The 27,873-nt window shown below is 42.5% G+C and overlaps 1 protein-coding gene across 4 annotated transcripts; it reads right to left on the reverse strand.

The window, feature by feature from the left end:
• TMEM87A (transmembrane protein 87A) lies at nucleotides 1-27,744 on the reverse strand. 4 transcript variants are annotated; one of them, XM_083508193.1, is made up of 19 exons: nucleotides 27,530-27,744; nucleotides 23,932-23,992; nucleotides 21,895-21,992; nucleotides 20,165-20,281; nucleotides 19,277-19,366; nucleotides 18,857-19,022; nucleotides 17,031-17,092; nucleotides 14,854-15,037; nucleotides 14,327-14,426; nucleotides 13,499-13,592; nucleotides 10,848-10,916; nucleotides 8,898-9,006; nucleotides 6,765-6,823; nucleotides 6,425-6,528; nucleotides 5,427-5,500; nucleotides 5,075-5,136; nucleotides 4,420-4,475; nucleotides 3,931-3,961; nucleotides 1-2,380 (listed from the first exon to the last, which is right to left on the reverse strand). In XM_083508193.1, the coding sequence occupies exons 1-19, from the start codon at nucleotides 27,689-27,691 to the stop codon at nucleotides 2,339-2,341; spliced, it is 1,740 nt and encodes a 579-aa protein (XP_083364319.1). In that variant the 5' UTR covers nucleotides 27,692-27,744; the 3' UTR covers nucleotides 1-2,338. The 4 variants fall into 4 exon arrangements, with proteins under 4 accessions (XP_083364319.1, XP_083364318.1, XP_083364317.1 ...); XM_083508192.1 differs by having other exon boundaries at nucleotides 8,898-9,002; nucleotides 10,844-10,916; XM_083508191.1 differs by lacking the exon at nucleotides 10,848-10,916 and adding an exon at nucleotides 11,908-11,983 and having other exon boundaries at nucleotides 8,898-9,002.
• Nucleotides 27,745-27,873: the final 129 nt, after the last annotated feature.

The raw sequence follows: 27,873 nt of genomic DNA on the forward strand, positions 1-27,873 counted from the left end.
TTTAAGAAAAAAAAAGGGATTTTATTATACAGAACAGAAATCTGCAACTCAGATTGAATCAAATGAAAGAGTGCCTGTAAGTTACAGGAAAACCCATTACCAAACCACTTATACATAAGTACAGCTAAAACGCCTCTGGAAAGCAAAATCCAAACAATGCCACATTTAATGTGAAATCCTAATTCCAGGTTCTGCTGCTAGAGGGCTGAAAGTGTCAAAAACCAGCAATGAAGCCCAAATTTTGGCACTAACATTTGAAAAAATACCCCCCAAAAATCCTTCCCTCCCACAAGACACCCAGAACAGAAACATCCCAAAACAGTGTATTTGCATAAATTATTGCAGGAGAATATTTGTTGTTGTTATAAACAATTTGCCCCCTTTATAGGACTTTTAACATCTCGGTGACAGGCTTAATTTTCTGAGAATCTCTTTTTACAAAATCCTGTGAGGTACTTGAATTTTCAAATACATTTCATTATAAAAGCATGTTGTCAGAGGTGGCTCTTTATTAAAGATCATAGCAGGAAGGAAGGTGGGACAAGGAACAACTAACTGAAAGGCGACTAGATGGAAATAATTGTAGCAGAATGTTTGGAGTCACTGGAAGTATAATAGGATGCTTCTGGCCCTAGGGACTGGGCTATTAGGAACTTTATAAATCGACAAAGTGTTGGATATGGTATATGAATGTGTATTTGGGACCAGATTCAGGTTTGGAGGTGCTCTCAGGTGGGCCCTGGGCCCCTGGACGTGGATTTACTTGGAAGCAATGGCAGGTGGCTATGAGCCACCACTTTAACTTTCCTACACTGCATCAGAATGATGCCATACTGTGGCTTAATAATCCCAGGACAAGTACTGGGGGACCTGGAAGCTGGCAAGGATATGTAGTGCAGACACCAGGTCTATTCAGGAGTTATTTGAGAAGAGCAACAGGAACAAGCTGCTATCTGAAGTCACAGTTCTGTGTAGAATATGTGGACATTTAGGATAGGTTAGTCTGACATATACAAACTTTTAGGATAGGACTGCACAACTTGTGGCCTAACACACCCCGACTGCTTTTGCTGTCTGTCTAGAGCTGCAAAAGCAGGAAGGAAGGTTGTCAATCATTTGACAAACCACAGACACGCTATGGGCTGCAATGGACTCGGTGGGTCACAGCCTAAACAGGCCTGATTCAAAGAGTCAATATGTATGGGGAGGTTGACTCCAACACAAGTGCATTTGCGAGTCTATGGAATATGCTCCAATGCAACAATATTAGAAGCACAGGCTAAAGGCATGGGGCTGGTCAAGGTCAGTGAATAAGTGCTGAGGTTTTTTTTCAAAAATTATTTAAATTGCACTCTGCTCTGATTTGAATAGTTAACTGCTCATGCTCACACCCCATTGCCAGCAACGAGATATGTACCAAACACGTAAGCGATCACTGCATCTACGTACGCAAAACTTAAAATAGACCATCTTTCCTACACAGTAGAGTGAATAAAATTGCACTTGATCTTGCCAAAAATATTAGGAATCCTAATTTCCCCAAATACCTCCCTCCCTCGTGATGCGTTAACTGTTTCCCATAACTAGGAGTTCTCATTCTAAAACTTTCTCCATTTCACAAGCCAGGTACCAGAATCTTCTGTCAGAAGCTGCTACATCCAATAAAAATGCAAGGCACTGACCCTGATCCATAGATTACTGCATACAGCAGTTTGCTGCATGCATACTACTGTGGGCAAGGCTCAATTACAGATGGTTGATTCTGGCATCTCTCATGGGTACCAGTCCTTTACTGGGCTGGGGGGATTCAATCCTACGCACACTGCCCCAGATGCTGGATACAGTTTTTAAAATATACGTAGCATCTTGCTGAGCTATCGCTGGTACCTGTCTATAAGCTTGAGCTTGCCTTTGTCTCTAGAACACCCGTGCTGGTTTGGGGAAACCATCAATCACTCTTCCCCTCTTCCCACTGTGGTTAAAACATGAGGGATTTAGCTGTAATATTGAATTAACCATTCCTCAGGCAGTTGTTAAAACAGTTTTAGATTTAGCTTGACTATAATGTTTAAAAAGTAAAGACGTGCTGCAATCAAGACGTTTAAATGGCTTAAAACCCACACTTGCAGCAGCAATGCAAATTCAAACATTTTCCTAGGTGTATCAACATGTGTGTGATTCCTTCCACAGTGATCCAAGCAAAATGTTCTTTCCTCTGAGAACAATGTCCAAAGGTGAACGTCACAGAACATATCAGTAGAATGCAGCATTCCATGGGAGAAAAACGTTTCTTCCTTTCTTCAACAGCAGGAAGCCTTGTCAAGCAAACTGTCCTCATTCATTCCATTTTAGATCTTTCAAAATGTGTGATCATTCTTTCCTGCAATATTAATATATGGGTCACAATGAGGTTTCACACTTATTTTTTAAAAAATATCTTAACATTAGTGTACTATCCAAAGTTCAAAACACAAAGCAAATGCTTCTTCTATAACAGAAGTTATACTCAGAACTAATTCCTTTTAGGCACGGTTAAGTGAACATCATGTGACTTTTGTCATTCATGTGATGACCATTCTTTTGAGCTGTAAGTGAAAACTGTTACATGCCCTAAAGATTGACTGAAAGCTTGGAAAATATCCAATAGGACCACGCCCAGAAGAACTATTTGGCACAAAAAATAATGGATAGAAATCACACTGCAAGGAACTTTACCATACTGAAAATGAAAATGAAATCGAAGTGTATGCAAATGGTAGTCATACATGTCTCCGGTCAGAGACTGAACAGAAAATGTGTTTTCCTGAAACACACTCTGAATGCTTATTTATGCACTTGGAATGCATATTGTAATGCTCAGAATTTGTCTGCTGAATTTGCAGCATTCATCTCTCATCACTCCTCAAATCCCAGCAATGGCTTCCTGTTCCTTTTACTGCCTACACAAACCCCTTGTCCTTGCCCTTACAGCTCTCTAAACTTGTTCCACCCAATCTGTCCTAATATCCCAACGTACTCCTTCCCATGACCTTCAGCCAAAAAACTCTACTACACTTAGCTGCCTAAAGGTTGTTTGCTCTTAAAGGATATTCTCCATTTCACCTTCCCACTCCATATGCCTAGAACACAACCAAAATTCCTCAGTGAAATCATTTCTCTAGTCTTTCAAGTCTCTTCAAAAGCCCACAAAGCTTCACTCCATTTTAGTCCTCCTTCTCAATCAAACTTTAACTATGAGTAACTGCATTCATTCATTCATTCATTTAAAACATAGCTATCCTGCCCCCCTGAAAAACTCAAAGCAGCCAACAACGAAGATGAAGCCACAAATTAACAATTCAAAACTGATACAGCTCTTATGAGCGGAGATGGAAACAATCAGGTTTGGTATCCTGAATTTTGTTATTGTCCTAATCCGTCAAAGTCCCTTTTTTCTATTGTGTCATGTCTATTAAACAGCAAGCCACAAATTAAAAGTGTGAAACAGAACACAGGAACCTGCCTTAAAGTCAGACCACTGGGTTCATGTAACTCAGTAACGTCCACACTGACTGGCAGCAACTGAAGGTAGCTAGCCCTACCTAATTTGAACCTAATTTTGCATGCAAAGCAAGTGCTCCAGCACTGCGCCACAGCCCTGCCCTCAAATGCTTTAAGTGCACTGTCAAAAAAGCAGTGGCTCCATGTAGCAAATCATATAAAATAAAAAATCAGATGGTTAAAAGTTCCAAAGTACTTGTGTCATATAAAAGCTCTGATCTGTATTTAACAGTGCTTCCATTTTGCTTTTATTAGTTCCTTGATGCACTGACTGGAACAGATAGAGTATTTCAGTTTTGAGAGGCCAAAATCATTTCCTTAATTCTTGGGCTCATGACTCCCCTGTTGTGTCACAAGACTTAAATTGCTGCTGAAGGTTTGTTTACTGACCTCATCAGAATCCAGAAGCGCCGGGAGAGCACTGGATTGAGAGGAATGAAAAGAAAGAACGAACTTTAACAACAGGCACAGTACTGACAAGAAACATTACCACCGGGAATTTATCGCAATAGTGCTAGCGTGAAATGCAGGTAGTTTTCCAAGATTTAGAGCAGAAAGTACATTTTACCAAATGAAGATTTACAGCCCAGTATAAAAGAAAGCACAATAAATGCAATTGGCAATAGTCCCTGCCCCTAACGCAGACCAACAGGGACTTTCATGGGCTGCATCAGCAAGAAGCAGCAGGTCACAAGTTGGATTTGGAGTCTGTATTAGGGACTGCTAGCTGGCACCCATAAGCAGAAACCAGAAAAAGTCCACACCAGTTCTAGGATGCAACCGGCAACATTACCAATATTCGAGAAAATTATTACTGTTTTCATTCATTTTGCTTCCAGTATATTTACTATAAATATAAGGCAAATTACATGTACTTACACGTCCGTCACCGAAGAAGGAACATTCTCTTCCACCCATTTCAAATCATCTTCCTGCTAGATTTTTTATTTTTTTAAAAAAGGCCATGTGTTTCAGAAATGGTTATTCTACTTAAAAACAACATTACATAACATTTTGCTATGAAACTACCAAAAATACGTTGTGTAAATTTTCCCTACGGAGAAGGTGATTAACTATATTTGACATTCCTTTGTCTCTTCCGCTTACTTTTTGTGGAGGATCTAAATAATTACGACATCTTAAATAAAAAGAAAATCTATCGTTTACAAAAAGATTTGAAAAAACTAAGCTGAAAAATATCAAAAAAATCCTTTTAAAGGGCAATTAAATAAACATGTAATATCCAAAATGCCTTGTTTTTCCAGTACTCAAGAGCCATTTTCAATTTAAAAATACACACATTCCCTTCCTTCTTTAATTCTAAAATAGTTAATATGGCTAGAATTGATAATTCATATACAGTAGGCCTGTATACAGTTATGTTCTGGGGATCACACCTATAGCCAACACTGGGCACCAATTGTGCCATATGAAGTATGGGTAGGAGCATCTTATCATCTTGTCAAGCATCTTAAAATAATTTTCTTGAAAGTTCCACCACCTCCAACACTAGCTATGAGAGAATCAAACTTACTGCTTTGCTGGCTTTAGGGTTTCCGTTTGACTCTTGCTTTGAATTCCTCATTTTCATTCCCTCTGTGTAGGATACCAGAAAGAAATAAAGCTCATTCAACAGTGCCACCTGGATTATGATTCAAGTTTCTTATTGTTTTAATGTGAATCTATAACAGAAGTCCCCAACATCTTATTTCTTTGCCACGCTCAGAGGGGGAAGGAATATAGAACCCAGTTAAATGGCTTCTGGTAAGTGCACAGAAGATAGGCTTGCTGGGAAGTAATTCCCGGGAGAGGGAAGCAGGGCAATGTTATCAGGGTGGCCACTGGAACTAAAATTGCATTTATATAGCAGAAGATTTTCTTCTTACCAAAGCTCTCTTTCAGCATTGGCTCCTTCTGTTCATCTTCCTCCTCTTCCTCAGACAATGGTGAAAAAGCAAACCTTTCGGAAAGAAAAAAATTAATAAAGCACACACACACAGGAATACAAACACACACACATACATTTTTCACAGACTTCTTTCTTTATTAAGGTAAATGTAAAGGACTCCTGGATGGCTAAGTCCAGTCAAAGGCGACTATGGGCTTGAGGCGCTCATCTCACTTTCAGGCCGAGGGAGCCAGTGTTTGTCCAGACAGCTTTCCAGGTCATGTGGCCAGCATGACTAAACTGCTTTTAGCGCAACGGATCACCATGGCGGAAGCCAGAGCGCACAGAAACGCTGTTTACCTTCCTGCCACAGCAGTACCTATTTATCTACTTGCACTGGCGTGCTTTCAAACTGCTACGTTGGCAGGAGCTGGGACAGAGCAACAGGAGCTCACCCCATTGTGGGGATTCGAACCACCAAGCTTCTGATCAGCAAGCCCAAGAGGCTCATTGGTTTAGAGTACAGTGCCACCCGTGTTATTATCATGTGTAATGGTTACATGTTTTACATCTGAAAGTTACCGGATACCAGAAATACTATCAGACCTCATGTTGCGTCCGCTTCAGGTTATATCTTTTCAAGTTGCGTCCCGCGGAAACCTGAAAGTACCGGAACGGTTACTTTCAGGTTTCGCCACTCGCGCATGCGCCGAAGTGCTAAATCACGCCGTGCACGTGCGCAGATGCGGCATTTCTGAATGCTTCCGGGGCGGATTACGACCACAGCTCGAGGTTCCACTGTAGTCAGACAGGACAAGATGGCTGCTTTGAATCAGTCTTCACCAACCTGGTGCCCTCCAGATGTTGTTGAGTTACAACTCCCATCAGTGCCTGGAACCAGGTTGGCGAGGACTGCTGTGGATCAACTGATCTATAGGACATGACTGTTATGGTGTTATTGTTTTCAATAATAAAAAATAAAAGATAAAGTTATACCTCTGATTGTTGGCAGACGGCCTCCAAAGAACCATGATGGCAAAAAGGATCATTGAAAACAAAAGTCGCCAGATGGCATCATCCACCCACAGCTCCCGCCAATCCTGTTATTAAAAGATAGGTAAGATACACACCCAGGAAGGAAAGACCACTTAAAAAAGAGAGAGAGAGAGAGAGAGAGAGAGAGAGAGAGAGAGAGAGAGAAATGCCAACATTTCAAGGAGAAGCAAGGCACAGAGTTTGAATTAAATTCAGTCACAATCCTTAGCCACCAGCTTATCAAACAAAAGCATACTCTCCATAGCAGTTTGGGGTAGGGGAAAAGTCACATCACACTTACCGACTGACAGTCTACCAGCCTGAATTTCATAGTGGTCCAGATGATAAAAACAACAGATGCTAAAGAGTGGGGATAAACATACACATTTGGTGAAATATTAGAAACTGCAAATGAACTGCAGAACTCCTCTTTTAAGATTAAGACATTTTACGTTTTTTGCTTTTAAATCATCTATAACCATGGGGATTGCGTCAAGCAGCAATGTGCGTTATTGGGCTTGTGGTCCTCAGTTGGCACATTTCTTTGTGCAGTCAAAGCCCCTTTGAGCATTTGTTCTGTATCTAAAATCTGTCTAAAAATATTTATTTAGAAAGAATTCTAAACTGCTGAATCTAGACTAATCTCTAAGCATTTTATGTAAAACAATATAAAATAATTATCAATAATACACAAATAAAGCTAGCAAAATTTAAATGCAATGCAGAATTATATATCTATTTTTATACAAATATTTTATGGAAAGGTTTTCAATTCTAAAAAAATAAAGAGATACAAAGAAAAAGAAAATGCACAAAAATGTGTTAAGGGAAGAAAATTATTATATGAATATGTCACGGGAAATGGGATTGCTTGTGTGTAAACCTCCAGCTGTTCCAAACTGCTTAGAAGTTGGTGGTGTCTTTCCCTGACCGAGCAGCCTAGGTGCTGCTGCTGCTCAGTCGCTGGACGAATCCGTGAGTTCTAAATTTCCTCCAGCATAGAAGCTCCTTGACGGATAGTCTCCGCCTCCCCTCTCTGCGCGAAACCCTTCTGCGCAGAGTGGGCGTGCCTAGGGGTGGCCCTCCACTCTCTTCACTGCCTTCAGTGCTAGAGTCTCGGAGCCTCTCCTCCAAGATGCTTTCCCCCTCTTCCTTCTTCCTGGTGTCACCTGGACATTCTTCCCCAGATGACGCTCTCTCTCTACCCTTACTCGTTCCTTCTTCTGCAGAATCGGGAAGTACCGCCTCTCCCCTCTGCTCCGATGTCAGTTCCCTGACAGAATATATACAAAAAATACTCTAACCCATAAATTATTTTATAAACTGGATATTATTATCCTATCACTTACAGTATGTAAACATTATCAGCCTACTACATTTTTATAAACTCATTCCAAATATTGTCATATTTATCCAGGCAAAGTCTACATCTGTAAGCAGACTTAGCATTACATATCTAGATAGCCTTTCCAGCAGGTGTCTAGAGCAATATAGTGAGAGCAGCTGCCTGATGTTAATAGGCAGGGAGTTCCAAAACACAGTGGCTGCTTTGCTGAAAGATCAACTTCCAACCAACGTGGAATGATAAGTAAGCATATATGGGGCTTACTTAACTGATCCCAAGCTCTTAAGGACTTTGTATAGTAAGAGCAAAGCCTTGAAAATGAAAATAATAGACAGGGGAATGAAAATTCTGCTCTGGCAGCTTGATAGTAAGTTCAGTAGGCCTGTTGGGGTGAGGAATGGCTGGCTTGGCATCATATCCAAAGCTTGTGTTTGCTTGGAAGAAACAAAATACAAACAAACACGGCTTTGCAGGCAACACTAAGAAACAAGCCATGACCAGGAAGCCAAAAACAAACTTTAATTTCAGATCGCAGTTTGCCTGGAGAGAAACAAGCTGCAACTCCAAGTTCAGACATAACACTAAGCCATCCACTTCATGTTTTTTTTCCCCAGTAGAGGAAGAAAAAAGCAGGAATGCTCATGCACAATGTGATTTATTTAACCTTAGCTAATGACTCTGTGTTGTGTCCAAACATGGCCAACAAGTCATGAAATTGGAACTTTTTTATTTGTTTTCAGGCATCCCCTTTTATTTCAAAGAATCATAGAATTGTAGAATTCAGAGACTCCAAGGATCACCTAGTCCAACCCCCCGCAAGGAGAACTCTCAACTAAAGCATCCATGACAAATGGTCATGAATTTAAACCCATGATTTAAAACCTCTGAGAGTCCACCACTTTCCGAAGGAGTCCGCACCACTGTGAAACAGCTCTCTGCACTTTCTATTTAGGGTACAGGCACTGAACTGAGGGCAAACTATAACACAGACATGACAGAATGAACAATGGAGTGGTAGATATCTCAAATAACATCTGGCTCAAAAAGGTGCTGTAAAACGTTTTGGAAGGAAATATTTCTAAAGCTCACCTGCTATTGCCAAAATTAGAGTGTTGGTGAAGTGTCGGTAGAGAGAGAGCTTCACAACATTCCTCCTAAGTTTTAACAACTTCATTGTCTGAGTCAGACTGATGAATATGTATGGTAAGTCAAGAAAAATCAAGCTGGACAACAGGCCTAGCCCAATTACTAAAGGTATTCGATGCAATATACACAGAAATATTAACATATCAAACTGAACCTGAAGCTTACGAACCCCGATGCAATGATAGCCTATTAAAATAAAGAATGAACTTATACAAATCAGACACCCATTATTCCGACACTTACAATTACCACTTACACTCAGCAGTGACTCAAATATTGTGGTCCTCACATAAGGCTATAAAAATGCTTTGGTATGGTGATCCTCAAAGGCTTCTCACTTTAAAAAAGGCATATAAGCCCAACCACACAGACAGAATATGCAGCGATGGTGGGGGGACCCTCTATGATACCGGGGCATCAATGTAGTGACTTGTTTTCAAACAATACATCTCCAGTGTTAAGCACGCACATGTGAACACATCGCTCAGTGGTGTCCACATGAGGGCTGCAGGAGAACATGAGGCTGCATCAGGAAGAGCTATGTATTTGCAGATAAGGAACAACTCTTCCCACTTTAGTTATCCAACTTCTGAAGGCTAGCCTGCACATAATTACCACTCCCCACATTAATTGGGGGGCGCCCTTTGCGTGGTCGCATGCAGCCCCCTGGACCCTATGTGGCACCATTACCACAGGCTTGGCTTTGCCTTCCCAAGGTGGGATACCTGGAGGTCTCCACCTACCTCAGCCAGTTGCCCAATCCTGCCTGGGGAGGCGTTGCCAAGTTGATCAGGCTAGGTAGGGGGAGGGACCACCTGCCCACACAATAGGGGAAGGATCTTACCTGGCAATCTCAGTTGGCTCCAGAGCTTTTCCCACCCTACCCACCCTCAGTTAAGACTTCTTTTGCAGGTTAACCTTTTCTCCACAGGTACGCAGGCGCTGCTACGTCAGGGTCACTGTTGAAGGGCCGGAAAGGAATTCTCCTGCATTGGCAGGTTTGCCTTTCCTGTAGCAAAACACCACAACTTTGGCGGTATCAGGCCTTGGGCAGAATCCTTTAGTCTATCTTCCCTAAATGGGGGAGGGCGTGCAGCAGTGACCCACGCCCCCCTCCTCTTTGCGGCAGCAATACCAGGGTTTCCCATTAAAGGGGTTGTTTGAGGGGAGGCTTTGGCCGTACGCCTAGAGGTTGTCATTGTTCTCCCCTGCGACGACGGCGTAATGGGGCCGGGCTCACTCTGCTTGAACATATGTTCTCCAGAGCCAGCCCATCCCCCCCCCACACTGGATAACCCTAATGTTCCCCAGATCCCCGGTGGGGGATTGGGAGGGATAAACGCCCAATGCCTGAGCCAAGGTCTACCCACATCTGAAACATAATAAAGTTGTGGCCAATTTTAATCCCATAGCACGTTATCTTGAGTCATTATTTCACACGGGGCCGCCCAGGGTTTGGGGGACTCCGCCTATCCACGCAATGTTTTCAGTAGAGATAGCTCTTCCTGCTACAGAAATGCGAAGGAAGCACCTCAGCAATCAGAAGCCAGTGACATCACTGCACCAAGGTCATCTCCCAAACCAGCAGCCATTTCTTACTCTATCAGATCTGCCATGTTAGCTGTAAAAGTACATCTTTCACCATGTTCTTGAATCAGCAGGCTGTGAGTGTGGCGTTAAGCATTCTGACTCAGTAGAAAATTCCATTGAATTCAATGGGGGTTTTCCCCTTGGAAGTGTAGTTAGGATGACCACCTTAAAGAAATTTTGTTTGTGAAGGAAAATAAAGCAACAACAGAATTGGGCAGAACACTTGCAATAGATACCACCCGCCATGAAAACCCAACTCCAAAGAAATAGCAGTCCTTGAAATAAGCCAGTGAAGAAGGATATCCACCAACAGAGGGCAGTATCTAGGAAAGCCAGTGGAATAAAAGCCAAGGAGGCAAGATCATTCTGTGCCTAGAGAGACAAAGAGAAAAAGGCATTGAGACCAAGGCCGACTGGAAGCAAGATTCAAGACTTTCAGCGCAGTCCTAAGCATGTCTACTCAGAAGTCCAACTGAGTTCAGTGGGATTTACTCCCAGGGAAGCGTGTAAAGGACTGCAACCCCAAGCATGCAGTTCCCCAGAGTGGCAGGGGAAACCCAGCCAGATGGGTGGGGTGTAAATATATTATTATTATTATTATTATTATTATTATTATTATTATTATTATTATTATTATTATTATTACATTAATGTAGAACACCAAATATGTATTTTCTTTGTTCAAAGAAAAAAGAGATTAGTATTAAGCCAATTTAAAAAAATGCTGCAGAAAAGCTGAAAGATATAAGTCCTGATCCCTCAGATTCACAGCATTCAGATATTTTCTAGATCCAAAACTGCACCGGGAGTTTAAGGCTCCATTGATGGGCCAGAGTACTGTCCAGCCATTCTGCCTGACAGGAAAGCTATTGATCTATTGAAAGCTGCATATTTCTGACTCCCAGCAAGAACCATTCCATCAAGCAGCAGTGAGGGGAGATTGCCCTGGTTTTACAAGAACTCACATAGCACAAAATACACACCCAGCCATAAACCATAACATTTACAGCACACCCAATCAAAGGCAAGAAAAGGAGTATTAATCTCATCGAAATCAATGGAATTTCAGTACACCGTTGAGATTTACACCCCACCGATTCTGAAATTTCTGTGGTTGGACCATCTGCTTATTGCTCATAGCTCTGGCAAATGTTGCCGTTCACTCATAAGGTGGCTTACTCACTGCTGAGCTCTAAAAACAAACTAGGAAAGCTATAGGAAGGAATGATACAAGGGCAATTTAACTAGCTGTTCACTTCTTCCCGTACCTCTTCGTACAACATATTTTCTCAATCACCAAACATCCAGGATTTATACTGACATTGTTCATAAATGCAAACCGTACTACGGCACTTCTGAAAGGATATCCAATAAATAATACAGGAGTCAATGATAGACAGCCCGAAGTTAGCTACCACAGCTGTAACACCATGGAAAGACTGGAAAAGTACCAAAAAGAGAATCAGTTTACTGAAATACATGATAAATGCATGGTTAAAAGATGGACCACTCCTGCAAAACAGGGCCCAGCACAGAACTGAGGAACAATGGCTGCTACACAGTTGACCTCTATCAAGCACAGGACAACAGGTCACCCAGGGGCAAATGTTCTTCAAAGGATAGTCAAAGCCATGTGACTTCACAGCTCTATATGCTATGATTTATGTAAATCATAGTATTTATGTAAAACTAATGTTCCTCTTCATGTAATTATTATTCAAAACCCAACTCAGGGAAAACATTTTGAAAATGTTATACTTCCAGACTGCCAAAAATATTCCAGTAACATATTGCTACATTTTTAGAAACAGATAATATAACCTATGGAGGATATCTGACTAAATCACACCCAGCGTATGATTTCAGTGGGCCCACTCTATGACTTAGTTGAATACCACCTTATACCATGATCACCTGCTAAAATCCACTAAAAAAAGAGGGAACTTCCTTTTCTAATTTTACTGCAGCTAAGAATGCACACTATCTCTACTTTATTCCACATGACACAGATCCGCATTATCTACACAATGTATTCACAGCTGGTTAGCTGGTCTTTTCAAGGTTCCCATATTAGAGGCATAATCACCTTTCTGCACAAGGGGCTGTAACATTACACAGCTGCACAACATATAGCAATGAAGAAATGCAAACCAAATGAAAGTGAGGAAGAACTGTCAGTGAAATTTATCTTTTGAATGTGTGTGTGTCCATGCCCACGCGCGCGCACACACACACACACAAAGGAAACAACAGATATGCAGGGTTGAGTCACAAAAGACAAAAATGAAGTCAATATTAATCTGCACAAGCCTTTACAGTACATTACAGTACAGTTAGATGAGGGGCAAACAGCCTCTTTTTAAACATGTTTGAGTGGAAAGAGTGTAGACCAGATGCACAGTAAAAAGGCTCATTCAGTAAAATTCAAACATCCCTTATTACCTATTATACGCAGGTCCCGCTAACTGCATACTCGCTACCCAAAAATTCACTTATTGGCATGTAAATAAATATGCTCCGCAGATTCAGACATCCGAACAGTCAACTTCCTTACTTCCTAGTTTGTTTGTGCTTTGCTGTTCAGCAGTAGCCACTTTGGGGCAGAAAACACAGAGGGATGGCTATGGGAGCGAGATCAAACAAATCAGGGAGCAGGAGAAATTGAACAAATCTGTTTTTTCCTTTGTCTCTCTTTTGCTGATTAGCTGCAGCCATTTCAAGAAGAAACCACGGGTGGGGGTGGGGGGAGAGAGATCTGACAAATCCCACATTAGAAATATTTCCATAGTAAATAGTGGAAATTGTGGACTCATTATGTGAACGTGTGCCTAACCAACGGGTTCCACGGAATGCATTGTGTTCAGTAAGTGGAACCTGCGTATATACAGCCTTGCTTAGTAGGAAGCGAGGGTCTGTGTATGAGAGGTATGAAATTGCAGCAAGTGATTACTAACCCCTGTGACTCTAAGGACACCTTCCATGCCAGAAAATAATAAATAGAGAGCTCCAGCCACAACTACTTTGTGAAGAGTAACTCCAAGGCGAGGTCTGAAATGAGAATAAAGGGAGAAATAAAACACAATGGGAAGACATATATCTGCTGTACAAATTACATCAGTCATATCATCTAGGTCATCTCCAATGTCATTTTCACATCTAGGTAACTGGTCTAACAGGGAACTCTGGATAATAAAAAAGCAATAATATCAGCTGCAAATCACCTCCATTATCCTAGTACTGCTGATATCAGATTTGGATGTGAAACACACCCAAGAGCAAGTCCTAGCCAGTTTAACTGTTTTCCATCATAATTGGTCAAGTAGATGTGAACTGCATATAACTCTTTGACAACAGATTCAAAATGTATGAAATTTCAGACAAGCTAGAATTCACTACAAATGGGGTGAGCATTCCAAGGAGGAGCACACAACTTACAGCAAGCAGAATGAGGTGGGCACAGCCTCAATTCCACTTGTGGTTCAGTCCCAACATCCTCAATGGGGAAAGAGTACATCTTTTCCTTCTGAGCCTTCTCCCAACATCACTAGAGCCCTCCTTCACCTCCTACAGACTCCCCCTTCCCCAAGATCTGGTGTCTGGCCTTTAGAAGAGGGAGAGCGGTAGCAGGCCGAGGAGGCCTGGCATTGGGAATTTCCAGCATTAGAAGTCAAATGGAGGACCCGCACCCTTGAGGGACACTCGGGAGTTTGATCCTAATGATCGAGGAGAATAAATGATTTTCGGGGTGAGGACTTTGCTGCTTGCCCAACACTGGTACTCACTTGACGATGCCGTATCCCAGGCTCACTATAATCACAAGAGTTCGAGCAAGTGAGCGCTTCAGTGCTGAGAGCAGCTCAGCCAGTATCAATGCCCCTTGGACTGTGAACAAAGAATGCACAGGATAAAACACACAGAACACAATACGCAGGTAAGAGATATATCTACACAATGGCTGAAATCCTGAGCACACTTATTTGGAAACATGCCCCACAAAACTCTGAAGTAAATGTGTTTAGAATAATATCCATTAACTAATCCACACATAAAGGATGGCTCGGGATGCAAAACCACTTCAGAAATAAGATTTATGTTCCCATGACTGATAATCTAGCTGTCTTCATCAAATAAACACTGCTCCCTCCACAAAAGCTAAACTGACAGATATCAGCTACAGATAGTGACAAGAGATGAAGATTTGTATGTTTCTACTCTGTCACTAAAAATAAAATTGTTAATGGATCAATGGTTTCAAATAATCCATGTTTTTGTGTCCTCAGAAATATTTAACAATGTTATTCCCACATACCAGATTCTCCTTTGTAGCGGATATTCTGGAATTCCGCGTAGAAAACAGCTTTCTCTAACATTCCCAGTAAGATAACTGCACCAATCCAGAACTGGATCCTCAGGAGGTCTCGCCAGTAGCAGGCTGACCACGCAAGCCACAGAACTCCAAACAACACATATACAATGCACATCACCATGAAAAACTATGAAACAGAGACAAAAGAAGGATATCAATTTCAACAAGTTACAACCAGCATTTCTGTAGCTGTTTGCTTATCTGCATTTATTCATCTAACAAGTCTTCACAGTTTAAGTAGTAAGTATGTGGAAGGTGAAAATGTTCATGAGGGAACTGCCCCCTCAAATATATTTTAGGACTAAGATTCAAGAAGAATAAAGGCAAGGCTGGCACAGGGTTTGAATGTGTCCTCCACAAACTACTGCTGGTTGTGCGCCTCCCTCGACTGGTAGTGTTGCTACAAATGCTAATCTTCTCTCTCCCTTCTCCCTGTATGCCACATGCTAACACTGGGCCCTAATAAAGATTTCACTGAATTTAGCTAAGCTTGACTCTGTCTCCTAGGTCTGTACAGTGGAACCTTGGTTTTCGAACACAATCCATTCCAGAAGTCCGTTTGACCTCCAAAACGTTGAAAACTGAGAATCAAATGTCAGCAAGTTCAACGGGGAAAATTGAGAAATGTGTGAAAACGGAAGCATTCACTTCCGGGGGATTTGGCGTTCAGCTTCCAAAACGTTCAGCAGCTGAGACGTTCAAAAACCAAGGTTTGACTGTATCTATAAACTTTTGTTTCCCTGGCCTAATGAGATCCTTTTCAGCCACTTTCCTAGTTTTACAAGGAAACATCTCATCTCTGACAGAAGCAAAAGGATTTCACCTTCCCACAGAAAAAAGAAGATCAATACCACTTTATTTACACAAAAAGAAGGATCAATGGTTCTCTTGCATGGTAGCAAGAGTTGTCTAGAAAGGGCAACATTAAAGCACCCTGGCATTAACAGAGGAAGCATCAACACACATAAGAGAAATAAATACAAAACAAGCAACAGCGATTTTACCATGTGAGAGGCAAAAAAAATTGTACCTGAGAAATTCAATTTCTGCATTAATTGCTGTACTGACAATACCAATCTGCTTCTACATTGCAAGAAAATGCTTACATGATTGCTTTCAGAGAAAGGGTCTTAAAAAAAAATTGCATACTGCCATGTCATTTTAAAAGGTCCAAGTGTGTCCTGGGAAGGATTGATTTGAAAGGTGAATTGGACGTTGACGATTAAAGACTACATGCAAGAACTACAGTGGTGCCCCGCAAGACGAATGCCTCGCAAGACGGAAAACCCGCTAGACGAAAGGGTTTTCCGTTTTTGAGCTGCTTCACAAGACGAATTTCCCTATGGGCTTGCTTCGCAAGACAAAAACATCTTGCGAGTGTTCCGATTTTTTCCCGCTCCCCCCCCTTTTTCTAAGCCGCTAATAGCCTTTTAGCCGCTAAGCCGCTAAGCCTTTAATAGCCGCTAATCCGCTAAGCCGCTAATAGCGCTAAGCCGCTAAGCCGCTAATAGGGTTGCTTTGCAAGACGAAAAAACCGATAGAGACTCGCGGAACGGATTATTTTCGTCTTGCGAGGTACCACTGTATTGCAAAGAACTATTCATCAGGGCACCTGGATGAACAACACTGGGTGGTATTCAACTAACATTTACTCAGAGCAGAACCATAAAAATCAATGAACCTAACTGAGTGATGTCCCTTAATTTCAAGGGGTCTACTCTGAGTAAAATTTAGTTGAATACCACTCACTTTCCATTTCTCAAGCTGTGTCTGTTTTCTCAACCATAGCTGTATAGTCGTTTTACTACTGACCCATCCTAACCCACACTTACCTGTTCCTCCACTATGCTTTCCCCATCACTCACTGTCAGTCTCTGACCTCTTACCACTTTTCTGTGTACCTGAAAGAGCCTCTAAGCTGTTAAAGTAGGGACCCTTTCACTTCTGTGTTCTGCCCAGTGCCGACAACACTCAAAAAATGTTCAGTAATAGTGACATCTGATTCTAGGCTTAAGCCCCAGAGCTACACCCCCCACCCCAGTTTCTAGAGAATGGCCACTTGTCATCCAGACTTGTGAAAACTTATTTGTACTTGAAACAAACCACGGGCATCAACTTACGATCATGAGAGGATAATCTGCTAGGGAGAGGTATTCATACGGACCCTTCACTTCCACGATCACTGCCAAAAAACAAGCACAAGTAGGGAATCAGGAATACATAAGACCATGAGAAGAGCCTGCAGGATCAGACCAAGAGCCAATATAGTCCCACATCCTGTTTTGCACAGCAGCAAACCAAATCCCTCTGGAAATCCCACAAGGAGGCGGGGAAGGCCCTCTCCCACTTTGGTTCCCCACCGGAAGATATCCAAAGGCTTTCTGTATCTAATCCTGGGAGGCAGAACATAGCCATCGCAGTCATTGATAGCTTTATCCTCCATGAATTCGTCTAATTGCCATTTTAAAGCTATATAAGTTAATAACTATCATCACATGCTGTGGCAGTGAATTCCAAAGTTCAACTATTTATTTTTGGAGGGGGGGAGTACTTCTTTTTGCCTGCCCTTCATCTCTCACTGTTCACTGGATGCCCTGGGTTCTAATATTATGAGGAAGAAAAAAAATCTATCCATGCTTTCCCTATAATGCACAATGTCCCTTCCTATTCACCGTTTCCCCCCTTCTAAACTAAAAAGCCCTAAGCATTGCAACCTTTCCCATTGGGTGGTTGCTTCAGCTGCCAGATTATTGTGCTTGACTTTTTCTGCATCTTTTCCAGCTCTACAATTTTTTTAAAAAGATTTATTTATTTAGGAGACCACAGGGTGGTTTACAGCAAAATCAAACAAAATAAAAGCAATATATGAAACAACACAACCACTAAAAACATAAAGCAGCAACAATTTATTAATAGTAGCAGTAACAACCAGTGACCACAAAGATTCTATTCAGTGAATTCATGTAAGGATATTCCAGAATTCTTCTTGCTTTTGCTCTCCACAGTGCAATTATGGAAGAATTTTATTTTTTTATTTTTTTATCATGGTACACTGAGAAAGAAAGTAACAGCCTCTACTCTTCTAATGGTCACATAAGCTAGTAGTAAAAGAGCTGGCAAACTGCTTCTTTAACAGATTGTTCATTCAAATACAGGAAGAAGTACAATCAGATTACTGCCTGCATACACATCCTTTAATGGCAGAACAAGGAGTGGTCTGAGCCTCTCCTTTTTCTCTACTAAAATTTATGAAGAAAATCCCCATGTATTGGCAACATTCCAGAAATACATGGGATTTTAAACATCTATCCAGTGCTTTTTTTCTGGAGGGCAGTGGCATAGCGTGGGTTGTCAGCACCCGGAGCAAGGCAAGTAATTTGCGCCCCCTAACCCTAACCCCCAGATGTTGCGCCCGGTGCGGCCAGCCCCCCCTGCACCCCCCATGCTTCGCCACTGCTGGAGGGGATGCAGAGGGACACATACCCCTAAACATTTTGTGAATCAAAGTTTGGCCTCATTGAGGGGCAGTATTTCAATATGAGTAGGGAAATGAGAGTAGCCCTAAACATTTTTTAGGGGGGAAAGCATTGTATCTAGCTAGCTAGCTAGCTAAATATGGGGCTACCATTTTCTCTCTCTTGGTCTTAAGGAAAAAGAAGCGCCAACTGGGGGGGGAAAGTATCAAATAGACTCCAAGAATTGAAGTGTCTGCAGCCATTACTACACTTGAATGCCCAAGGCCTGGTATACAATAGCAATGAACTCTTGCCTCCTTCCCCTTCTGGAATCCAGTCCGACAACACTTGGCATCCACGGCTACACCTGCAGCAAGCTCAAGGCTCACTTTGAAAATTTGCCGCAGATACAATCCTGGAGATCAAACAGCGAGTTGTCTAAGTATTTAAAACAAACTTCAAACATCAATGAACTACTGTGCATGGCTCACTGTGAAAATGTGTTCCCTGTGGCTCAGAAGAAGCTGTAACTTTTGGCAATTCATCACTTGTCGCTCTTTTAGTTTTCACATTGGCATCCTTTGAGGATACAATTCCAATCTGCACAATAAAGATATAAGGCCCATCTTGCCAGGTTCTCATCACAGCATTCATTGCCTGGGAGAAAAAAGAAAAGGAGGGCAATCTAATCTAAGCCACAAATCAGCATACAGTTTGTACAAATCTATCATGTGCACTATGAAATCAGCATTAGGCATGTTCAAATCCTAGTGGTTTTAATGGGGGGAAGCCAAGCACAAACATTATCAGCAGCACACACAAGCCAACCAGTAGCCAGGCAGAGGGACCAAGAACGATCCAACACAAAAGTGATCCACTCCTGTATAATATAGCACCTCTCTCATACTTACAGAATTCTCTGATACGATAGTATAGTTTGCTCCATCCTCTTGTTTTCCACCTGAGAGGGCTTCTGGGTGAACAAATTCTTTGTAGAAAATCTAGTAAAAAAATTAAAAATTCTTTATGTGCATGTATATACACACATATATACAGAAAGACACACACACACAAAAAACACAACCACCATACTGGCAAAGCATTATATACTTGTGTGTGTTCCAGAAGAAATAAAAAATGGATACCCAGAATTTCAGATAAGCAAAAATACTCTTTACTTTAGTGTTACAATGACACAGAACTATGTGGGGACTGAGTTCAAGTACGCAGAAGTTTTAGATTTTAAAAATGTATATTGTCCCAATGTACGCCCTCTAATAAAATAGTAATAAAAGAAGCATTTTTAATTAAATATATAATACATATTAACATTTTACAATATAATTCAAAAAAGAAAAAGGGAAAATATTCTATATATCTATATAATTACTTAACCCAAAAAAACTCCTTATTGTGTCATACTACAACAATGCAGCAACATTTTACCTACTTAGTCATAGCCATTTTTTATACCACCCTTCAATAAAAGCTCCAAGTGCAGTTTACGTAAAAAAGAGAATAAAAAAATAAATAAAATGCAAATAAAATGCACCCAAACCATCATACAGGCCAAATAGGACCTATAAATAGAAACATCACACTTCACTCAGAGCCCAGTCTCCTTATAACCCCATCTTTCAGGGAGTTTCTGTCCCTTAGTAATTCACATGGCCTTTTGCATAGGCAGCATGATGCCACAAGCTCTTTCAGGGCCAGTAATATGGATATATGTGTACCTTCAAGACACCCGAAAACCTTAGCTCCAACAATTTCCCCCACCCTGCCTCCTTCCACCCTACCTGCGGTCTGAAGAGTTCAGAACAGTTGGGGAAGTAGCGCGAAGACATGGCGTAGTATCCTGGCCAGCCTGGCCGGTTTTCTACAGTACTTCCAACGTAAACTTCTGCCTGCTCATCCTGTCAAGACAACATGGCATGACTCTATCTGGCTGAAGGGTCAGTGAAAACAAGGGGTTAACTCAAGAAGCAGCTAAGAAACTGAAAAGATATCCAACCCTGCATCTCACCTAAAACATCAACGCCAGGCACCCCATTAAAAGGATACAGTAACAGATGATGCAAAAGACAGGTTGATTTTTCATTTTTTAAATGAAAAGAACTTTTAAAAGAACTTTTAAAAAACAAAATCTCAAAGCGGGCCACACATATCACAATCATAAAATCATAAGGGAAAGGTCAATACATATCAAAATGCAATTTAAAAATCCAGTTGAGCGTTAGGCAAAATATTAAAATAGAAATACTGAAATTATGCCTGTGGGCTGTTACAACACTTTGAAGGAATGACATTGTGGCCTGTGACCCTAAGGAGTTACAGACAGTGGAGATAAAACTGGGTTAGGCAGTCAAAATGTCTTCTATCAAGGCAGCTTAGTTTGCTCCTTTCATGACACCATTAAAGGGCACTGATTTTATATCTACCATTTCCAGGAAGGTTCCCCCTTTAAGTAGTAAACTCCTCCCATGAAATACAGGGCAGGGAAAATAGAATCACAGAATCATAATGTTGGAAGGGACCCTGAGGACCGTCTTGTCCAACCCTCTGCAATGCAGGAATATGCAGCTGTCCCATACGGGGCTCGAACTTGCAACCTTGGCATTATTGGGGAGAATTCAAGCAGCAACATGAGAGAGGGTTCCGCTTTGTGGTTGTTATCAGATGTCCCAGCAAGGGAGGAGGAGTTGGTTGAGTCAGTCCCGCCTCCTGAGAAAAGTTCCTAGGGCAGGTGAAGTGGAGTCTGGCCAAGCAGCAGGGCTGGCCAAATTCGAGGTGGAGGAAGAATCAGAAGGTTGAACTTGGGTCCCATTACAGTGGTACCTCAGGTTACATATGCTTCAGGTTACAGACTCCGCTAACCCAGAAATAGTACCTCAGGTACTTTGCTTCAGGATGAGTACAGAAATCGCACGGCGTCAGCAGGAGGCCCCATTAACTAAAGTGGTACCTCAGGTTAAGAACGGACCTCCAGAATGAATTAAGTTCTTAACCCGAGGTGCCACTGTACTAAGCTCACACTGTCATCTGTGCCAGACTCTCCCAGCCCCCAGCAGGAGTGCACACTTGCAAGCTCAGCCTTCGCACATGGAACAAGAACCACATGAATGATGATCTGCCTCCCCTGTTCTTTAAAAGCCAAGTGGGAGGGACATGCGAAGTGTCTGGCCAATGACTTTGCAATGACCTATCCATGTACCCTAGAACTCTGCTCATGGGCCTGAATAATATTACTTTTAGTTTGCCCCTTTTTGTTCCCTCAAGACAGCCAACCTCACATTTGGTTTGTGAACTTGTTGGAGACAGAGGCCGAATACTGTATCCTGAACCTGTAAGGATGTGGTGGAACATAAATCAATTAAGTTAGCGCAGCTCTAACTCAGGCAACAGTGGCTAACGAACTACGCTCAACTATCAAAGCAGCTGGGGTTATTTGGTACTGCATAATTTGCAGATTGCATAATTTAAGCAACAGATTGCATGACTTCAGTCGTTCCTAATGCCAATTCCTTACCCCAAAATTGAAGACCTCATTGTAGCAGTCACAATACCTCAAGTACCAGCTGACATTGTAGCCTTGAGATGGATCACATGCACTTTCCTCGCCTTCAACTAAAGAAATAAGAGAAGTATGGTACTTAAGAAACACAGGAAGCATCATATTCTCTTTGTATTACTAAAAGGTTCTTGATAGCATCTCATTAACCCCACTATGAGGGCTTCCCTTAACAACCCAAGTCTTCTTTTTGTTTTATGAATAACATATTATCTATTTAGGCAATCTGGAAACAATTATATCAATAATGCTTTTTAATCCAAATATTGGACTCAACGTACCATATCATTCCCCCATCTATGATAGACTAGCACAGCACTTGCACTAACTGCAAGTAATCCAGCCTGGCAAGATACTTTCCATACGAAGGAGTGCTTTGCTGACACAGCAGCCTGCCATAATTTGGAACCTCATCTTATTACATTGCAGTGAGGCAGGAAGATTGAGAGAGCTGCATCCCAAACATCTAGCCATATGGTGAACTCTGATAAACAGGGTAGTTAATGCCAAGAACGCAACCTTCAGGACAAAACATGAAATGCCACAAGCTCACACTAACAAATGACTCCCTTTGTATCAAGAGAAGAAAAGGGCTAACAAATGAGCTTTACAGTTCACTGCTGTGCCATTTTATATCGTGCCTTTTACGTGTTTTATGTGGTTTTTAAAAGTGGCCTGACCAGAAAATCTATCACACACTATACATCTTTAACTAGGCCTTTGCTTGATTGTCATCCAATGCCCTTTTAAAATGTGAGGATTTCTTTTTGGGGGAGGGGTATTCAGTTGTTTCTGTTTTTATTTGGATTATGTATTCTGTGCTTTTATATTGTAATTTTATCATGTGAACTGCCCTGAGACTTGTGGGTATAGAGCGGTATATAAATTTAAATAATTATAATAGTTATAACAAACATATAACATTTTTATGCATGCTGCCCTTTTGAAATAGAAATAAAATCTATATAACAGGGACAGGCAGTAAAATGCTGAACAAAGCTTAACCTCCAGAATGCACAACCAATGTAGCCAACTTAACAAATCAATCACCTGGGGAGGGCATTGTTAGGTTATATGTATATGGTCCAAGGGACACAGGTGGCGCTGTGGGTTAAGCCACAGATCTTAGGACTTGCCAATCAGAAGGTCGGTGGTTCGAATCCCCGCAACGGGGTGAGCTCCCGTTGCTCAGTCCCTGCTCCTGCGAACCTAGCAGTTTGAAAGCACGTCAAAGTGCAAGTAGATAAATAGGTACCGCTCCAGCGGGAAGGTAAACGGTGTTTCCGTGCGCTGCTCTGGTTCGCCAGAAGCGGCTTAGTCATGCTGGCCACATGACCCGGAAGCTGTACGCCGGCTCCCTCAGCCAATAAAGCGAGATGAGCGCCGCAACCCCAGAGTTGGTCACAACTGGACCTAATGGTCAGCAGTCCCTTTACCTTTTTATATGGTCCATGGACATTACACTGATTAGCCTTGCAGACAAATTTGGGGCAATGCTTGGAAGCTCTACATGCCAATTTTGTTTTTAGCAGACTTATTTTTTGGTACATGATTACTGCTTAGCTGAATGTTTGAATGCTTCATTGAATGGAGAATTGAGTAGAGTGATTTGGTGGGTATAAGGAGAGTGAATGCCGAGTGACTCTGAATGTAGGTTGTGCGTTTAAATTATTCTTGTGTAGTGTGACTGTGTAGGTGAATTACTCTGGTGATTGCATTAATTTGTATGTGATTTTGTAATATTTATGAGATTTGTATGATGATAAAATTTCATAAAGATTATCATAATAATTATACCCTGCCCATCTGGCTGTGTTTCCCCAGCCACTCTGGGCGGCTTACAGCCCTTTAAAAATGGTAAAACATTAGACATTAAAATTTTCCCGATATAGGGTTGCCTTCAGATGTCTTAAAAACAAGGCCAACAGGGCCTTGTTCAACTATTACAAAATACCTGCCATATTATACAATAAGCTATAGTATGAATGCACTTACATTTTAGGAAAATGGTAGTGTTGCTGAAGAGAATCTTTCCAAAGTGAAATAAATTCTTCTCCTATAGAGGAAAAAAAAGGAAGCAAACAGAAGAAGCTCGAATGGAAGGCCATCATATATATATGAGAAAACTTTAGTTAGTATATATTTTACTTGGCAATAATACTAGGTAGATAAGAATATATTATATTACCCCAAAAATGTCAAACTCCTATGTATCTGTAAAAGCATGTTCTAAAGCAGGAAAAGGGAACCTGTAGCTTTCCAGATGGTGCCCGACTACAGCTCCCATCATCTCTGGCCATTGGTCGTTCTGGTTGAGGCTGATGGGAGATGGAGGCCAACAACTGGAGAGCCATGAGTTCCCCACCTCTGATCTCAAGTACTCCTGTATACACATTACGTTTGTACTCTTACATGTTGCTGTATTAATGGTAGGTATAGGAAGTGCTAAAGTTGCAGCCACCTGCCCATTTGTCAGGGAATAATTCCTACTGAAATGAGAAATTACTTATTTAATTACTATGTTTCTGAGTGGATGCAGGTGGCGCCGTGGGTTAAACCACAGAGCCTAGGACTTGCCGATCAGAAGGTTGGCGGTTCAAATCCCCGCGACGGGGTGAGCTCCCGTTGCTCGGTCCCTGCTCCTGCCAACCTAGCAGTTCAAAAGCACGTCAAAGTGCAAGTAGATAAATAGGTACCGCTCCGGCGGGAAGATAAATGGCACTTCGGTGTGCTGCTCTGGTTCACCAGAAGCGGCTTAGTCATGCTGGCCACATGACCCGGAAGCTGTACGCCAGCTCCCTCAGCTAATAAAGCGAGATGAGCGCCACAACCCTAGAGTCAGTCACGACTGGACCTAATGGTCAGGGGTCCCTTTACCTTTTTATGTTTCTGAGTAAACATAGACAGATGAGGCATCACAAGTTGGTACATACATTACTGTATACCACTTGTTTACTCAGTGCTTGATGGGTCACATCTAAATGAATTCCACGAAGAATTATAGGGTAGAATTCAACAGTGCACTAATACTTGCCAGATGGAACCATCTCCTCCCAAACGGTGCACTATTCCGGGATTTCTCCCAACCCTACACAGCAGATTTGGAGGAAATGCAAGGGGTATGCAGGGAGGGGAGGAGCGAAGCCCAGCTTCATTAGCAGGGGTCCTTGCACTTGCTTCTACTAGCACAAAAGGTTAGTTGAATCTGGCCCCGTTATTTAAAGTGACACTACTTTATTTTTCATATTTACATGCGTCACCATCAGGATATGCTGGTACAGTATTTTATCTATGAAGGCTCATTTACACAAGCATGTCATTACTTGATGCTGTCAAGCAAAGAACATGCATGTGCTAAAAACTCCTAAGTAAGGAAGGTGATCCGTTTTGATCGATTCTTGTTGGTGATGGTGAAACATGCAGGCATCAGGTGTTAATGTCAAATCTTACTCATCCACAAAATCAGTTGATACTTTAAGCCAGCCTTCGCCAACCAGGTACTCTCCAGATATTTAAGACTGCTATTCCCATCAGCCCTGGCCAGCACCAAATATATCTCCTCAGTCTCTACTAGTCATGTGGAGAAAACTGTACAGCTCCATCATTAAGATGATGTATGACAAGTGCTTTTAGCACTGAGGAAAAACACCACATAAATGCTAATAGCCATGTACCCACTTACTTGGGAATATGTCCAACTGAACAGTGGCATTAACTTGTAAGAAAACATGTGTAGGATTCCACTGTATTATAATTTATTTTTTGCAAACTACCTGCACTCAATTCTGATGAAGAGTGGCACAGACATGTCAATTAATTCACATATTATTCATATACCTTTGATCTCTTCAGAGCTATACTCAACAATTTATCCAGTACTAAGTTACCGCAGAGTATTCATAACCAGGAGATAAAAGCATTGAGATTTGAGTCAGACTTAGTCTTGAAATCAGTGGGTCTATTCCAATCCTTCATCTTTTAACATTCAGCCAAGCAGTGAAGATAATTTGGCCACACATATAAACCAGAAGCAAAAATCACAGGAAACAGGAGTGTTGCAATTCTTTTCAGTGTTTGTCAGATCATTATAAATTATCTGGTGTTAGCATGAGTTACTCTACTTTGTAGGATAAAGGGTTTGGTTTTGACAACAGGGTGACACAGTTCATTTAACTTGTGACAACACTCTCATGTCAGTGGGTTTTCACATATTTGCATGTGTGCTGCCTTAAATGTGGACCAGTTAGTAAACATTGCATTTGGCAACTCGGCAGCGTCATTTAAAAGAGACGCTTTCAGTATCTGAGCAGCTCAAGGCTGTGATGCATGCAATGTACATCAGATACTAAAGACTGCCTTTAAAGGAAAAAAATGGCCACACATGTATGGTACATGGTGCCAATGTGGTGAAATGGAAGACCCATGTTCAAATCCCAACCCAACCACAAAGCTCACTCAGTATTCTAGTAACACCCATTGTGTCAAGCTAGCCTACCTCACAGGAGTGTTGCACACATACCAAAGCTCTCTGGTGGGTGTGGAGGAAATTAAATAAGTATAAAATTGATGGGAATCCTTCAAAGAGTATATTATCACTACAAAAAAAAACCCCTCGTGATATTCCAGCCATGGACTCTGGCTGCAAAAGATGAGGTCCTGGATTCTGTTACTACCTCCATCACAAATGAACAGTGATCCTCTTTTGTGAGCAATGTAACCCTGGAGCAGGTACACACATCAGATTACAGCAGCTACTTCTGTGTACAAGACACAACTACTGTGATTCTCCATGAATTGCTCCTCCTACACTGCCTGCTCATATGAGCAGTTATTTGCACAGATTATCTCTGAAAAACAACACCTGTACCGTCTCTCGCTTTTTGTACAAACAGCGCACCCATGCATGTTCACCACTCTGGACAGATCCAATTATCCGTATTAAACCATTCCTTACTAGCAGCTAGCATCAGGCGATTCTTTGTGATCAATGTGCAATTTTTGTTGAAAAACCCTGGTCTGGGGCTGAGATCTCGGCCTGGCAACGTTTCAGCACCACAGGAACAATTATCTCTTTATCCCCCAGTGCGTGGGGGGTGGGGAGGCAGCGAAGAATGAGGTGACGAGGAAAATGCACTCTGCACCTGCTCAGGGAGCTACTCTTCCTGGTTATTACTTCACGGTCATCCTTTGCAAGACACGGACCGCAGGTTAGGAGGCCAGAGTCTGAGATCGAATTAAACGTGGTGTTCAAAACGAGGAAGTAGAGCAAACCCTTGCCCGGGTGCGTAAAATCGGCAAACGGCACTTCCCGCAGTCATGCTGCGCTGGCAGTGCCTTTGCAGCAGCAACGAGAAGCCAGCAAGGCCCCCGGCCCTCGATGCACCTGGAGCAGCGACAAGGCAGCGCGCAGGAACAGAGGGAAGCCCCGGGTTGCGCTGCTCACACGTGCAACTTGGCGACGCGGGTCAGGAGACTCGCTCGCCGGGGTCCTAAACTGAGCCCCACCACCCCGCCAGCCCTCTTTCTCCCGGGGACCCGTCCGTGCAGCCCGCCGGACGGGACGGAGGCGGCGAGAGGGGCCCTGCTGGCTCACCATGGGCACCGGCAGCCGCCACTTGGAGAGCTGGCCGGCCGCAGCGGGGCCCGGCGGCCACACGAGCAGCAGCTGGAGAAGCAGCAGCGGCGGCCCTGAGCGGCGGCGGCGCCGCCACAGAGGCTGCAGCATCCCGCAGAGCGACGCCACTCCCGCCGCCATCCCCTCCGCAGCGAAGTGTCACGAGCAGAACCCGCTCCGGCACTCTCGCCCCGCCCCTTCCGCCCCCAGGCCCGCCAGGCTCAGCGGCCAGGGAGGGTGATGGGGCCGCGCCGGATTGGCTCGGGCGGCGCACCGCACGTCACGGCCTTCTCGTCGTCACCGGGGGACGGGGACGTCACCGG

Source organism: Podarcis liolepis, assembly GCF_965112155.1.
Source record: "Podarcis liolepis genome assembly, chromosome: 1".
Classification (NCBI taxonomy): Eukaryota; Metazoa; Chordata; class Lepidosauria; order Squamata; family Lacertidae; genus Podarcis; species Podarcis liolepis.